General features: G+C 42.6%; 1 protein-coding gene across 1 annotated transcript; it reads right to left on the bottom strand.

Moving 5' to 3' along the window:
* Window positions 1–6,533: 6,533 nt before the first annotated feature.
* On the bottom strand, window positions 6,534–8,390 carry LOC131604808 (uncharacterized). The gene has a single exon (XM_058877224.1). The coding sequence runs from the start codon at window positions 8,388–8,390 to the stop codon at window positions 6,534–6,536; it is 1,857 nt and encodes a 618-aa protein (XP_058733207.1).
* Between the last annotated feature and the right edge of the window lie 4,704 nt (window positions 8,391–13,094).

Raw genomic sequence — 13,094 nt, 5'->3', positions numbered from 1 at the left:
ATGTCTATGCCCCACATAGCAAAGGGCCAAGGTGATGTCAGAACATTCAAAGGAGTTGGAGGAACATGGATTCTGTCAGCATACACTTGACATTTGTGACATTTCTTCACATACACATAACAATCACTTTCAATCGTCATCCAATAATATCCTGCTCGCAAGATCTTTTTGGCCATAGAATGTCCACTGGAATGAGTTCCAAAAGATCCTTCATGAATTTCCCGCATGATCAATTCTGCTTCGTGTCTATCCACGCATCTGAGCAAAACTGAATCATAGTTTCTTTTGTACAGGACGTCTCCTGACAAGAAGAATTTGGATGCTAACCTTCGAAGCGTTCGCTTATCACCAATCGTAGCATCTTCGGGATACTCTTGCTTCTCAACATACCTTTTGATGTCATAATACCATGGCTTTTCATCATACACATCTTCAGTAGTGAGGCAATGAGCGGGGAACACATGGGCAGGCTCTTTGTAACGGAGGATCGTTATGTCTGGCACTTCTTTAGGGGAGCTAACTCTGAACATAGCCGCCAAAGTAGCCAAAGCATCTGCCAATTGATTTTCCTCTCGGGGGATGTGATTGAAAGTGATTTCCTCAAAAGCGGGCAACAACTCCAAAATATAGTCCTTGTAAGGAACTAAATTGGGGTGTCGTGTTTCCCAATCACCTCTTACTTGATGTATGACCAATGCAGAATCCCCATAAACCTCAAGGATCTTGATCCTCATATCAATGGCTGCTTCGAGGCCCATTATGCAAGCTTCGTACTCTGCGACATTGTTTGTGCAATCAAAGCATATTCTAGCTGTGAAAGGAATGTGAGTTTGACGAGGAGAAGTCAAAACTGCCCCAATACCATGGCCCATAGCATTTGATGCACCGTCGAACGTGAGAGTCCATCGCTCTCCTGGTTCGGGTCCTTCATTATCATCCAGTTTCATGATATCTTCATCAGGAAAGTCAAATTTCATTGACTGATACTCTTCTAATGGCTGATGAGCAAGATGATCTGCAAGGACACTTCCTTTGATGGCCTTCTGTGTGACATACTGGATATCATATTCTGATAAAAGCATTTGCCACCGGGCTAGTCTTCATGTAAGGGCCGGTTTTTCAAAGATGTACTTTAACGGGTCCATTTTGGAGATCAATAGAGTGGTGTGAGTCAACATATACTGCCTCAGTCGGCGAGTAGCCCATACCAAAGCACAGCAAGTTTTCTCGAGTAGTGAGTAGCGGGATTCACAATCGGTAAACTTTTTGCTCAGGTAATAAATGGCGCACTCTTTTCGACCAGACTCGTCATGTTGGCCCAGCACACACCCCATAGATCCTTCAAGCACAGTTAAGTACATGAGAAGCGGCCTTCCAGGAACCGGAGGCATGAGGATTGGTGGCTCTTGGAGATACTGTTTGATCCTTTCGAAGGCTTCTTGACAATGATCATCCCAACGGATATCTTGATTTTTGCGCAGCAGTTTGAAGATGGGTTCACAGGTGTCAGTGAGATGAGAAATGAACCTGGCTATGTAATTCAATCTCCCAAGGAACCCTCGAACTTCTTTTTCATTCTTCGGTGCTGGCATGTTCTGTATTGCTCTTACTTTATCAGGGTCGACCTCAATCCCTCGTTGGCTCACAATGAATCCAAGTAACTTTCCAGATCGCACTCCAAAAGTGCACTTGTTTGGATTAAGCCTCAACTTGAATTTACGCAAACGAGCAAACAGTTTCTCAAGATATACCAAGTGTTCCTCCTCAGTTTGGGATTTTGCAATCATATCATCGACGTACACCTCAATCTCTTTATGGATCATGTCATGGAAGAGGGTCACCATTGCTCGTTGATATGTTGCACCAGCATTCTTAAGACCAAAAGGCATCACCTTATAACAATACGTACCCCACGGAGTGGTAAAGGTAGTCTTGGTCATATCTTCAGGAGCCATCTTTATTTGATTATAGCCAGAAAAACCATCCATGAAGGAGAACACCGAATACTGAGCAGTGTTGTCGACTAGCACATCAATATGAGGCAGCGGGAAATCATCCTTCGGACTTGCCCTATTCAAATCTCGGTAGTCAACACACATGCGTACCTTTCCGTCCTTCTTAGGAACAGGGACGATGTTTGCAATCCAAGGAGGATACTCACACACAGATAGGAAACCTGCCTTCAACTGTTTTTCGACTTCTTCCTTGATTTTCAAAGCCATATCAGGTCGAGTTCTTCGTGGTTTTTGCTTTACAGGCGGACATTCTGGTTTGAGCGGTAACCTGTGCATAACTATGTCTGTGTCTAAACCAGGCATGTCTTCGTATGACCAGGCGAAGATGTCAACATACTCTCGAAGCAACTTAATCAACCTTCTCTTTACATCGTCTTGCAAAGCGGCCCCTATCTTGACTTCTCTCTTTGCTTCTTCTAAACCGAGGTTGATGATTTCTATGGCTTCCTGATGCGGCTGAATAGATTTCTCCTCTTGTCTCAAAAGTCTTGCCAATTCCTCAGGGACTTCACAATCTTCCCCACTATCCTCATCAGCTTGGTCAATTGGATTCTCGAGGATATTAAGACGTGGAACTGTAACATTATCATTTTTGATGGAATTCGAGCCGGATCTGCACGATGGATGATTTATGCCTTAGAATGCAACACATAAAAAGAAAAAGAAGGAAAGCTTTGCCATTTTTGAAAAAGTTTTTAGAGTAAAAAACAAAAATGAAAGAAATGGAACAGTAATTGCATGCGAAGATATGATTTTCATTCAATATTAAACAAATTGAAACAACATGGGGGCCCTTCTTTATACAAATGGTCAAAATGCTTAGGGCGAAGCACATGACTTATCGAAACAAGAAAATTACATCTCCATAAAAGTGACTCTAGGGATGTCCAAGATGGTCCAATTGTTGAGTTCCTGTCCAGGCGCAGCATGGCAAATGAATCTGGAGAGATCTTCTTCACCATCATCATCCACGGCGAGAACTTGACTCCCAGAACTGGTGCTTGCACTGACGAACACTTGAGAAATGGGGGGAATCACCTTCTTTCCAGGAATTATGCTGAGCTGAGTAGAAGAAGATGGTTGATACCCAAGGCCATGCTTGTCTCGCTTCTCTTGAACGTCAATCAGCTTGCCCCAGGCACTATGGGGAGTACCAGCTTCTAAGAAAGCCTTAGCATCATTTAAAGACGAGAGGGGCGCTCCGAGTTCCTTCTTATTCTCGACCACAGGGAGTTTGTCAACTGACACAATCTCTAAGGCTTGAAAAGGTGTCTCTTGTATCTCTCCCTCCACTTCAACATAACGGTATGATGCCAGATTATTGACTATCAAATCCTCTTCACCAGTGATCACAACAATCTTGTCATTCACAACAAATTTCAAACACTGATGGAGGGTAGATGTCACAGCTCCAGCAGCATGAATCCAAGGACGACCCAAGAGGCAAGTGTATGAAGGGTTTATATCCATAACGTAGAAGGCAATGTAGAACATGTGAGGACCAATCAAGACAGGAAGATCAATTTCTCCTTCTACGGACCTTCTAGAACCATCAAATGCTCTAACACTCATAGTGCATGGTCTCATCATAATCCCATCCATGCTCAGCTTAAACAAAGTGGCCTTGGGCATCACATTAAGAGAAGAACCTGTATCAATCAGAACTCGAGACAACACAGCATCCAGACACTTGACGGAGATATGCAATGCTTTGTTGTGTGCTCTACCCTCAGGTGGGAGTTCATCATCAGAAAAACCCAAACAATTACCAGCAGCAATGTTGGTCACAACCCCTTCAAACTGAGGCACGGTAATGTCTTGAGTCACGTGAGCGGAAGCCAGAACTTTCATCAGAGCATCACGATGAGCTTCAGAATGTACCAAGAGAGACAAGATGGAGATCTTGGCTTGGGTCTGATCAAGTTGGTCAATCACTTTGTAATCACTTTTCTTAATGATTTTCAAGAGTTGTTCGGCATCCTGGGCATTACGTGTTACAGGAGGATCAACAGCAACTTGCTTTCCTTTTGCTTGTGTACTAGCCTCTTTGTTGGTCTCTTTAGGAGGCGGAGGAGGGGCAGCAAAGATCCGCCCACTGCGAGTAATGCCACTAGTGCCAGTAATATTTGTGATACTCGAAGTACCCACTGGAGGACAGTCAAACTTCTTCCCTCGAATATACACGGCATTATAACTCCAAGGAACAGCCTTAGAATCATTCACAGGAGAGGGAACAAGAGACGAGGTTGAAGGAGTCGAAGGAACATTTGGAACCTGAATAACCAACGGAGTCCTCGGAGCCTGAATGACCAAAGGAGTACTCGGAGCACGAATGATCAAAGAAGTGTCCTGAGTTTTTGATATCTCAGCAGGGGAGTAAGGGATCTCTAAAGTAGCCACATCTTCGACAGGAACGACCCTTTCCACTCTAAGAACACCTTCATCCATTAATTCCTGGATTTCTTCTCTCAACCTAGTGCACTCCTCAGGATTAGAAGAACATTGCAAACAGTAGTCATGTAATTCACACAAAACCTTTTGTTGCATAAGATACTCTCTGACAACTGCTAGCGGCATCCTAACCTCATTAACATCATTTACCAGGGTCTGATCATCACATAACTCAATAGCATTGGTCGTACCAGCATGAGGAGGCATAGGATTATTCTGCACATTAGGACCAGCAGGAGCGAACGAGATAAGCTTGTCGTCAAGGAGATCCTGAACCTTCAATTTGAATGCTCTACACTTTTCAATAGTATGGCCTGGAGCCCCTGAATGAAATTCACATCGAGCATTAACATCATAACCAGGAGGGAGAGGACTAGGCGGAGGCCCAAGTTCACGGAGTTGTACCAATTGGCCAGCAAGCAACTGAGGGAGGAGTTGGGCATATGACATCGGAACCGGATCAATACGCCTATCTTGGAATCTTGTTCTTTGCGGGCCCCTTTGACCTTGAGGCCGAGGGTTCTGTTGACGATTCTGAGGAGCAGCTACTTGTTGTTGTGGTACGAAAGGCTGTTGGGGTGCCATCCATGGTTGTGGAAGAGCAGCAGCATATGCTTGAGGGACATACGGACCAGGAACAGCATAAGGCATCGGGTAATAAGGAGGTGGAACAGCAGAATATGCAGGAGCTCGGCCTTGGTCAACAGAAGCGGTGCTAGTCTCACCTTCCTTCTTCTTCACAAACCCAGAATACGGCTTCTTACCATTACCACTTGAGTTGCTAGGATTAGTAACACCTTGAATGGTACCAGCTTTGACACAGTTCTCAACCCTCTCACCAATGATGACCACATCCGAAAAGGAAGGTGAAGTATTACTAACCATGTGCTGAAGATACGGCCCTTTCAGAGTTCCCATAAACAGATCAATCAATTCTCGGTCCAATAAGGGAGGTTGAACTCGAGCAGCAAGTTCACGCCATCTCTGGGCGTATTCCTTAAAGGACTCTTCAGATTTCTGTGACATATTCTGCAACTGGGCACGGCTAGGAGCCATAGCAGTATTGTAGTGGTATTGTTTCAAGAAGGCATCAACAAGTTCTCCCCAAGTACTGACATTAGACCTCTCGAGTTTCATATACCACTCCAACGGGGCTCCAGTGAGACTATCCTGGAAGAAATGCATAAGCAGAGGTTCGTTCTCGGCGTGAGCGGCCATCTTACGGCAGTAGGAACGAATGTGAGTCTCTGGGCAGGTAACTCCCTTGTACTTATCAAAATCTGGCACCTTGAACTTCGGGGGAATGACAATCCCAGGTACCAAGCACATAGCAGCGGTGTCGAAACTTGAAGTTTTAGCAACCTCAACAGCCTTAAGGCGTTCTTCAAGAGCTTGGTACATCTTAGCAGTCTCGGTCAACTCAGCAGTGAGATCATGTTCAAGATCAATAACCTCATGGTGGTCGTCCACTACTTTCAGTGTCTCATTAATAGGAGTCTCTTTAGTTTTCACCCCTCCGTCAGCAGAATTGGTAGGAGTATCTTTGACCAAACTAGCGACACTCTTTCTGAGTTCATCCTGTCCTTGAACAACGACATGGAGAGTCTCCATAAGTTGGGCCATTCTTTCCCCCATAACGTCCATATCCCTACGGAGGGCAGCTTGATTCTGTTCAAATTGGTCCATGATTCTCTCGTTGCTCCTGGTGCGGTAAGGATGTAAGAAAGTCAGCTTCGTCGTCGGAAAAGAAATCTGTGTTGTAAGGGACCCCAATTAGTGTCTTGTATAACAACCTGAAAAATGCAATGTGACAATGGGAATGTATGTGTGCATGTGTGCATATGATGTGTTGTGTCATTTTCAGGGTATCCAAAGTAAGATTGATAGTCAAGAACAAATAACAACGTGACGAGAGAGATATCAAGTGAAAACGGAAAGCAATTCATTTCATTCATAATAGCCCCCTAAGGCGAGTAGGTTCAAACACAAGTAACAATGTTTCAATATAAGGAACAATAGAGACCCCATCCAACAAATCTGGTGGTGATCTACAAACAGATTCAATTATCAATTCATCTCAATGTAGAACAAAGGCCCTCCTTGTCTGAAATGGGCGTCACTCCACTTCTTTGTTTCGTCAAATAGCTTCTTAGTCGTCTCCCGATCTCTTCCTTTGATAAGGCTTTGGATCACTTCATCCTTTCGGAATAACTGCGTGTCTAGATTCTTGCAGCAATCCCTAAGTTCTTCACACCCTTTGCATTCTGGGATATAGGTCTTCTCAAGTGCATTTGCTTCACCCATCATTTGATCTCTGAGCTTGACATTCTCTTCAGCTAGTCGGGCGGTGCGAAGGTGACTTCCTTTTAGTTGGGTCTCAACTGCTATTCTCTGAGTGGTCTCTTCTTCCAGTTTCTTCTTCATGGTCCTCAACTCATATTTGGTTTCTTTCTCCAGTCGGAGCTTTTGGGCTTTCAGGTCTTCTTGGTACTCTCGTCTGAGCTTCTCTTTTTCTTCCTTTATAGCCTTTTCTATAACCTTTTGAGGGTCTTCAGTAGGAGCAACAACAGCTTCTCCGTCCTTTTCAGTTCTAACTCTCTTCCTGGCTTGAGAAGACTCTCCTTTGAGAGTTTTAAGTTCACGGGCCAGTTCATTCTTTGTCTGTTTAAGGAAATAGCGCTTCAAATCCATATCCCTATCTTTCTCTTTCAGTCTCAAATTGGCGACGCGGACCTGGTCAAAACGTTCTCTTGATACCATAGTTTCTGATATCTTCGGAGGTTGTGCATACAAGAGAGGAACTTCCGGGAATGGTAACAAAAGTGTCTTGACTCTCTCCTTAACCCAATCGGTATAGGGCTCCATAGCAATGGCATTCTTGGCTCCCAGAGTGGATCTCTCACCTATATGAATGTTATTCCAGGCCTTTCTGATTTCCTCAAGCGCTATAGGGTCAGCTCCCTTCTCAAAGTATACGGATTGGTAAATCTCCCTATCCGAAGGCCCACTCTTCATGGTATAGCCCAACTGACGAAGAGCTAGAACTGGGTTGTAGTTAATACATCCTCTTGTCCCAATGAGCGGGACGTTACCAAAGTTTCCGCACCTGATAATGACTTCAGATATGCCTGTTCGGAATTGATACCATACGATGTCGTTTGCAGTAAGTCCCATGATTCTCTGAGACCATTTCTGAGTAGAGGTAACAAACGGACCACTAGCAGGCAAGTGAGATTTGAACCATTTATATAACAGCGGCAAGCAACCTCGAATAGCCCCTCTTTTACCATGCCGAGAGTGAATGGAATAATATGTGTCAGCCAATAGGGTGGGTATTGGATTCTTGTCCATAAAAAGACATATAGCAGCCAAATCAACGAACTTGTGAATGTTGGGAAACATCACAATTCCATAGATCAGAGCGGCCAAAATAGCATTGAAAGCCTCCCAAATTCCTTTGTCGGCAAATTCTTGAGCTTTTTCAACCAGGAAACTCATGTAGAAGCCATGAGTATCACCATTCTTCTTCCAGTTATCATGAACATCCCCCAAGCTCAAATAAAGAGCGTTGGCAATGTAATCCAACCTAGGTTTCTCTGGGACACAAACAAAAGGCACTCTGTGTTGAATCTTGATGTTGAGGAGGTAAGAGTACTCTTCGAGAGTGGGAGCTAGCTGATAATCCGAAAATGTGAAACAACGGATATCTGGGTCGTAGAACTGAAGAAGAGTAGATAAGGCCCATTCGTCGACACGCGAATACAGAAGAGATAATATGTTGCCATAATTGTCACTGAACACTGTTTCATTATGACCAGTGACCAATTCACCCAATTGTCCCAATTGAACCATACCCTCGCGATGGAAAGTATAAGTGTGTGTGCGCCTTGTAGCTCCTTGATTGACGGTCACGTTGTTATCCATTCTTGACAGAGATTGATATTTTCTGGATACCCTGAAAAATGACATGCAAATGAGAATTAACTTTTTTCTTTTCTTTCTTTTCTTTCTTTTTTCTTTCTTTTTTTTTTCTTTCTTTTTTAAAATGTAAACATGCTATGATGAAAATGATGCAGATTGGGTCCCCACGACATAGAGGGACCAAAGCAATAATTCTGAGCAAGAAGATGTCATAGGATCAAAGGTCCGGCATAGATCAGAGAACCAGAAGAACCATAATCATCAACGGAACCAAATAGTCAACAACCAGAACCAAATAGTCACCAACAGAACCAAATAGTCACCAACGGTACCTGTCATGTATATCCCTCCCCACTCACGGGTGTCGTCTAGGTCAGGGTAGGTCAAAATGGCAACCAGCGTTATCAGTCCTCCTGAGGCACCAATGTTGTTGCATCTACATGCCAACAATGATACCCCATTTGGACCTCGACTGGGCGTGGGTCTCATGATCGCACTAGACAAGACCTGACATCTCATCGGCGTCATGACTATCCACTCTATCCTAGGTATCCTATGTGTCACTCTGGCCTGGGTATTGGGCCTTTTACCTCATAGAACATCCCACCCAACCTGCAAAACAGAACAGAAGACCCCAAGGAACACAGAATATAATCCATATGCATGATGTGCAAACAGAAATAAACATGATATGCAAGCAGAAGAATAAACATGCAAACATATATACAAGGTATAGACATAAAAACAAATGAACACCCAGTAAATAAACAAACAAACGCAGGCTAGGATCGACTCGCTATGGATGGACCAGCAACAGGTCTAGCAACATCCCCAGCAGAGTCGCCAGCTGTCGCACGCTCGCGAAAAAATGAACAGAGTCGCCACCAATATATTTATCCCATAAGGGAAAGGAATATCAGAAAACCTAACAAAGAAAGGAACAAGGTCTTGCGACCAGAGAATCAAGGTACGGGAGTCGGTTACGCAAGGGGAAGGTATTAGCACCCCTCGCGCCCATCGTACTCGATGGTATCCACCTATGTTTGTTTCTATCTAAAGGGTGTATAACTATGTCTATGTCTAAATGTGAAATGAATGCAAAATGTAGGGAAAACAAAGAATTGTACTCGCACGGGCCCTACCCCGCTGCCTACGTATCCTTTTCAGGAATCAGAGTTACCGTAGCTCGGCTAAAGATTTTCTGTTTGTTTTTTGTGTTTTTTAGTTGGGCGGCGTTAACGCTCACGCTCTTGCATAAGGGATCGCCTAGGATGCAATGGAGCGGAGATAACTTGCCCTTAAGAAAAGAAAAAAAGAGATTGGTTTGTATCTTTTAAGGGTAATTCCATGATGACGAGAACCTACTACAAGGCTTCGCATCACTTCCTTACTTTGTTTTAAATCTGACCATTTATTAGGTTTTTTGAAGTGTTTTTGGTTGGTGTTTTTTATGGGGATTTTAACTTTGTGACTTAGATCATACCAAAAAGGATTTTGTTTGTTTTTGAATATTTAGAGAATGCACATCGAGGTCTACACCACAATCGATTCTCTAAATGACGGATAAGAAATACATCGAAATCTACATTCCAATCATTTCTTTTCCGTTTAGTAGAAATAAAAAGGAGTTCCTTTGTGAATATTTAGAGAATGCACATCGAGGCCTACGCCACAATCGTTTCTCTAAATAACGGTTAAGAAATACATCGAGGCTTCACACCTCAACCATTTCTTTTCCGCTAAGTAGGAAAGAACATACATCGAGGCCTACGCCTCAATCATTTCTTTCCTACCATGAAATATAGCAACGGTATGATCTTCATCGGTTTTTTATTAAGTATTTTAAAAGTTGAAAAGAAAAAAGAATGAAAGGGGACTAGCCTATTTCCTAATCTATGTTATATGATTATTCTAAGAGAAAAATGAGAAAAAAAACAATTAAGCATTGAAAAATATTCACAAAAGAAATTAAACTCTAAGCTATTTATGGGAATATTCACAACCAAAGGCGTTTTTTATTCATGGGAGAAACTATTTTTGAATTAATCAAAGAAAGACTATTTATTTATGGTTTATCAACCAATCAACAATCAAAGGAAACAACAATAAAAAAATCAATTAAAAGAAACTAAAATTCTAAAAAGTCTAATTGAGTGAAAAATATTTTTTGTCACTTTTTATTTAAAAGAAAAAATGAATTAATTGCAAAAGAATTAAAACAAAATCAATTTTTATTTGTCTTTTATCAACAGCAAAAGGGGGTGCAAAAAGTATTTTCTGTATGAACTAAAATCAGTCAAAGCAAAACTAGGCCTAGTTACAGGGGTGTGAAAAGCAGGGCGCTTAGGGCCCAAACACGCTGTAGTGGAGTGCTAGCAAACAGGGAGTGTGATTCAGAAACAAGGCAAAGCCCATACCAATTCGTAGCCCAATTCACACATTACCAATTATTCATTTTATTCCATTTTATTTGTCATGTGATTATTATATGTGCAACGTGACATACTAGTATCAATTGGTCACAGGTGATTTTAAGTATAATAAGACAAAACTTATTCATCCACCAATCACAAGCCAACAACACACATTCCCAATCATATGAGTAAAACAGAATTGCAAAATAATGGGGAAAAGAACCAATGGAAGCAAGCCACGTAAGCAGAGAGGATAGAAATAAATGAAACAAATTCAGACGCCGGAACCACTGTTCCGGTCGTCTTCCCCGGCAGTTCTACGGCGGCGGTAGCGTTCGGTTTTCCAGAAATCCACGAGGATGATACCGCTTGACTCGGATTCTTGCGGTGAACACGGATCTGTCACTGGTTTCCTCTAGAACTACATCTATCATCCAAACAGAAGCGAATAGTAAAACCCTAGCCAGACAAAAATTAACACAGCAACATTCAAAGGAACCTACGTTATCAGCCTCCACACTTATATGGATTTCACACGGATGAGCACCAGATTCATACGAAATCATGAGCAAGAATAAAAGTGTAACAAACGACGAACACATTTCACATATGCGAGATCTATACATGATGCTGAGAGTTTTTTCTGTGTTTACCTGAACGCTCCTTGATTCAGTAGAGGGAGAAAGCTACGTGGATCCGAGTCTCCAACGATAAACGCATGCGTGTGAACCGGTTCCTCTTAGCGTGAACCTTCAACTGAGGGATGGATCTGGTTCTTGCTGAGAATCTTGAGCTTGTGTTGAAGGTGATGATGTTGTTCAATGCTGCATAGTGACGGCGAAAGAAGGTTGTAGTTGTTGCTGAAGGTTGAAGTGATTAGAGGCAGTCGGAGAAGTTTGTTGTGGTGGCCGGAATCGGTTATTGTAGTCGGTTATGGTGGCTAGATGGTGGAGGTAGGTGGTTATGGTGGAGAGGGTGAGGGAGAGTAGAAGAGAGTGAAACTGAAAATGGAAGTAAGGGTTGTGAGTGAAAAATGAGAAAATGAAGCGTGTCCGTGAAAGAGATAGGGCTTGATGTTTATATATTAAGATGTGTGGCTCATGGTAACTTATGGTGTGTGTGGTGTAGAGCAGTATTTCTCATGCTTAGTGAAGAAGTTTGGACACTTATGGTGATGCTTTTCTTTGCTTTCACGTACAGACTTATGCATGGCAGTATATGGAAATGGTTGTGTTGCAAGAAGTTGTGTGTTGCTTGGTGCTAAGAATGTCCATGCAATACACTTTAGGGCATTATATCTTGCTAACCAAGCGACTAAAACACTTGATCTTTTGATCAATGTGGAGGGGGCATGGAGTAGATCAATTTTGGTGTGGAAAGTGCTGAGAGATGAGGCTTGTAGCTCACACAAAATGATTTGGAACTTGGAAGGAACTCACTTCATGATGTTGCACATGTGACATGGTTTCTGGCTTGTATCCTTGGCAAAGATGCAATTTGATCAGGGCTTGACTTTGAACATCTCTATCTTGGCCCACACATGTCCAAAATCAATGAACTTGGTCTCAATATGTAGAGGGCATGGAAAGGAATCCCTTAGAACCATGTTTGGTCAATATGGGAACTCATGGAATCCGCAAATCAAATTCAAACTCTGCCCACCACGTGTTTGTGGTAATGCCGCGCGTGACCTCACAGTTTGGCTTGGCCGGATACGCGTCCTACGCTTTGCGAGGGGGTGCCTTTGGAGTCTTGTATCTTGTTCAATATTTATTCAATTGTCCCAATTCTTGTTTCAATGGATATAGGAGATGGCAAAGAAGAGAATGATACCAAGTTTGCATTCATGGCACTTCTGTGGAGCTCTAAAAATGGCTGGAGATTTGGCGTGCCATGTGTTTGACAAAATGCCAGGTCATGACCTGACTTGTGACCTGGATTGTGACTTGGTTTAAATGAATTTTCAGAAAGATCAGACCTCAATATCTTTTGACCCAAGCTCCAAATGAAAAAATGTCCAACTACAAAATTGTTCACCTCCATGAGAGGAACAACTTTGATGTTGGAAATTTTCCCAAAAAATGCCATTTGACATGTGTAAATCAGTGCTGAAGTGGACTGCTCATCGTGATTCAAAGCTTCAAAAAATTTTCTAAGTGTTGGAAAGCTTCGATTTTTGGAAACCTTTTGTCAAACTCCCAATTTTATCCATTCTCCGACTTTTCTTGATTAATTTTCCACCAAAAGTCAATATTTGAACAATTCTTCTGATTTTGACCCAAAAGTCAACTGT

This window comes from Vicia villosa, linkage group LG5, assembly GCF_029867415.1.
Source record: "Vicia villosa cultivar HV-30 ecotype Madison, WI linkage group LG5, Vvil1.0, whole genome shotgun sequence".
Classification (NCBI taxonomy): domain Eukaryota; kingdom Viridiplantae; phylum Streptophyta; class Magnoliopsida; order Fabales; family Fabaceae; genus Vicia; species Vicia villosa.
Note: the sequence above shows the minus strand (reverse complement) of the source record. Positions and strands in the feature narration are given on the sequence as shown.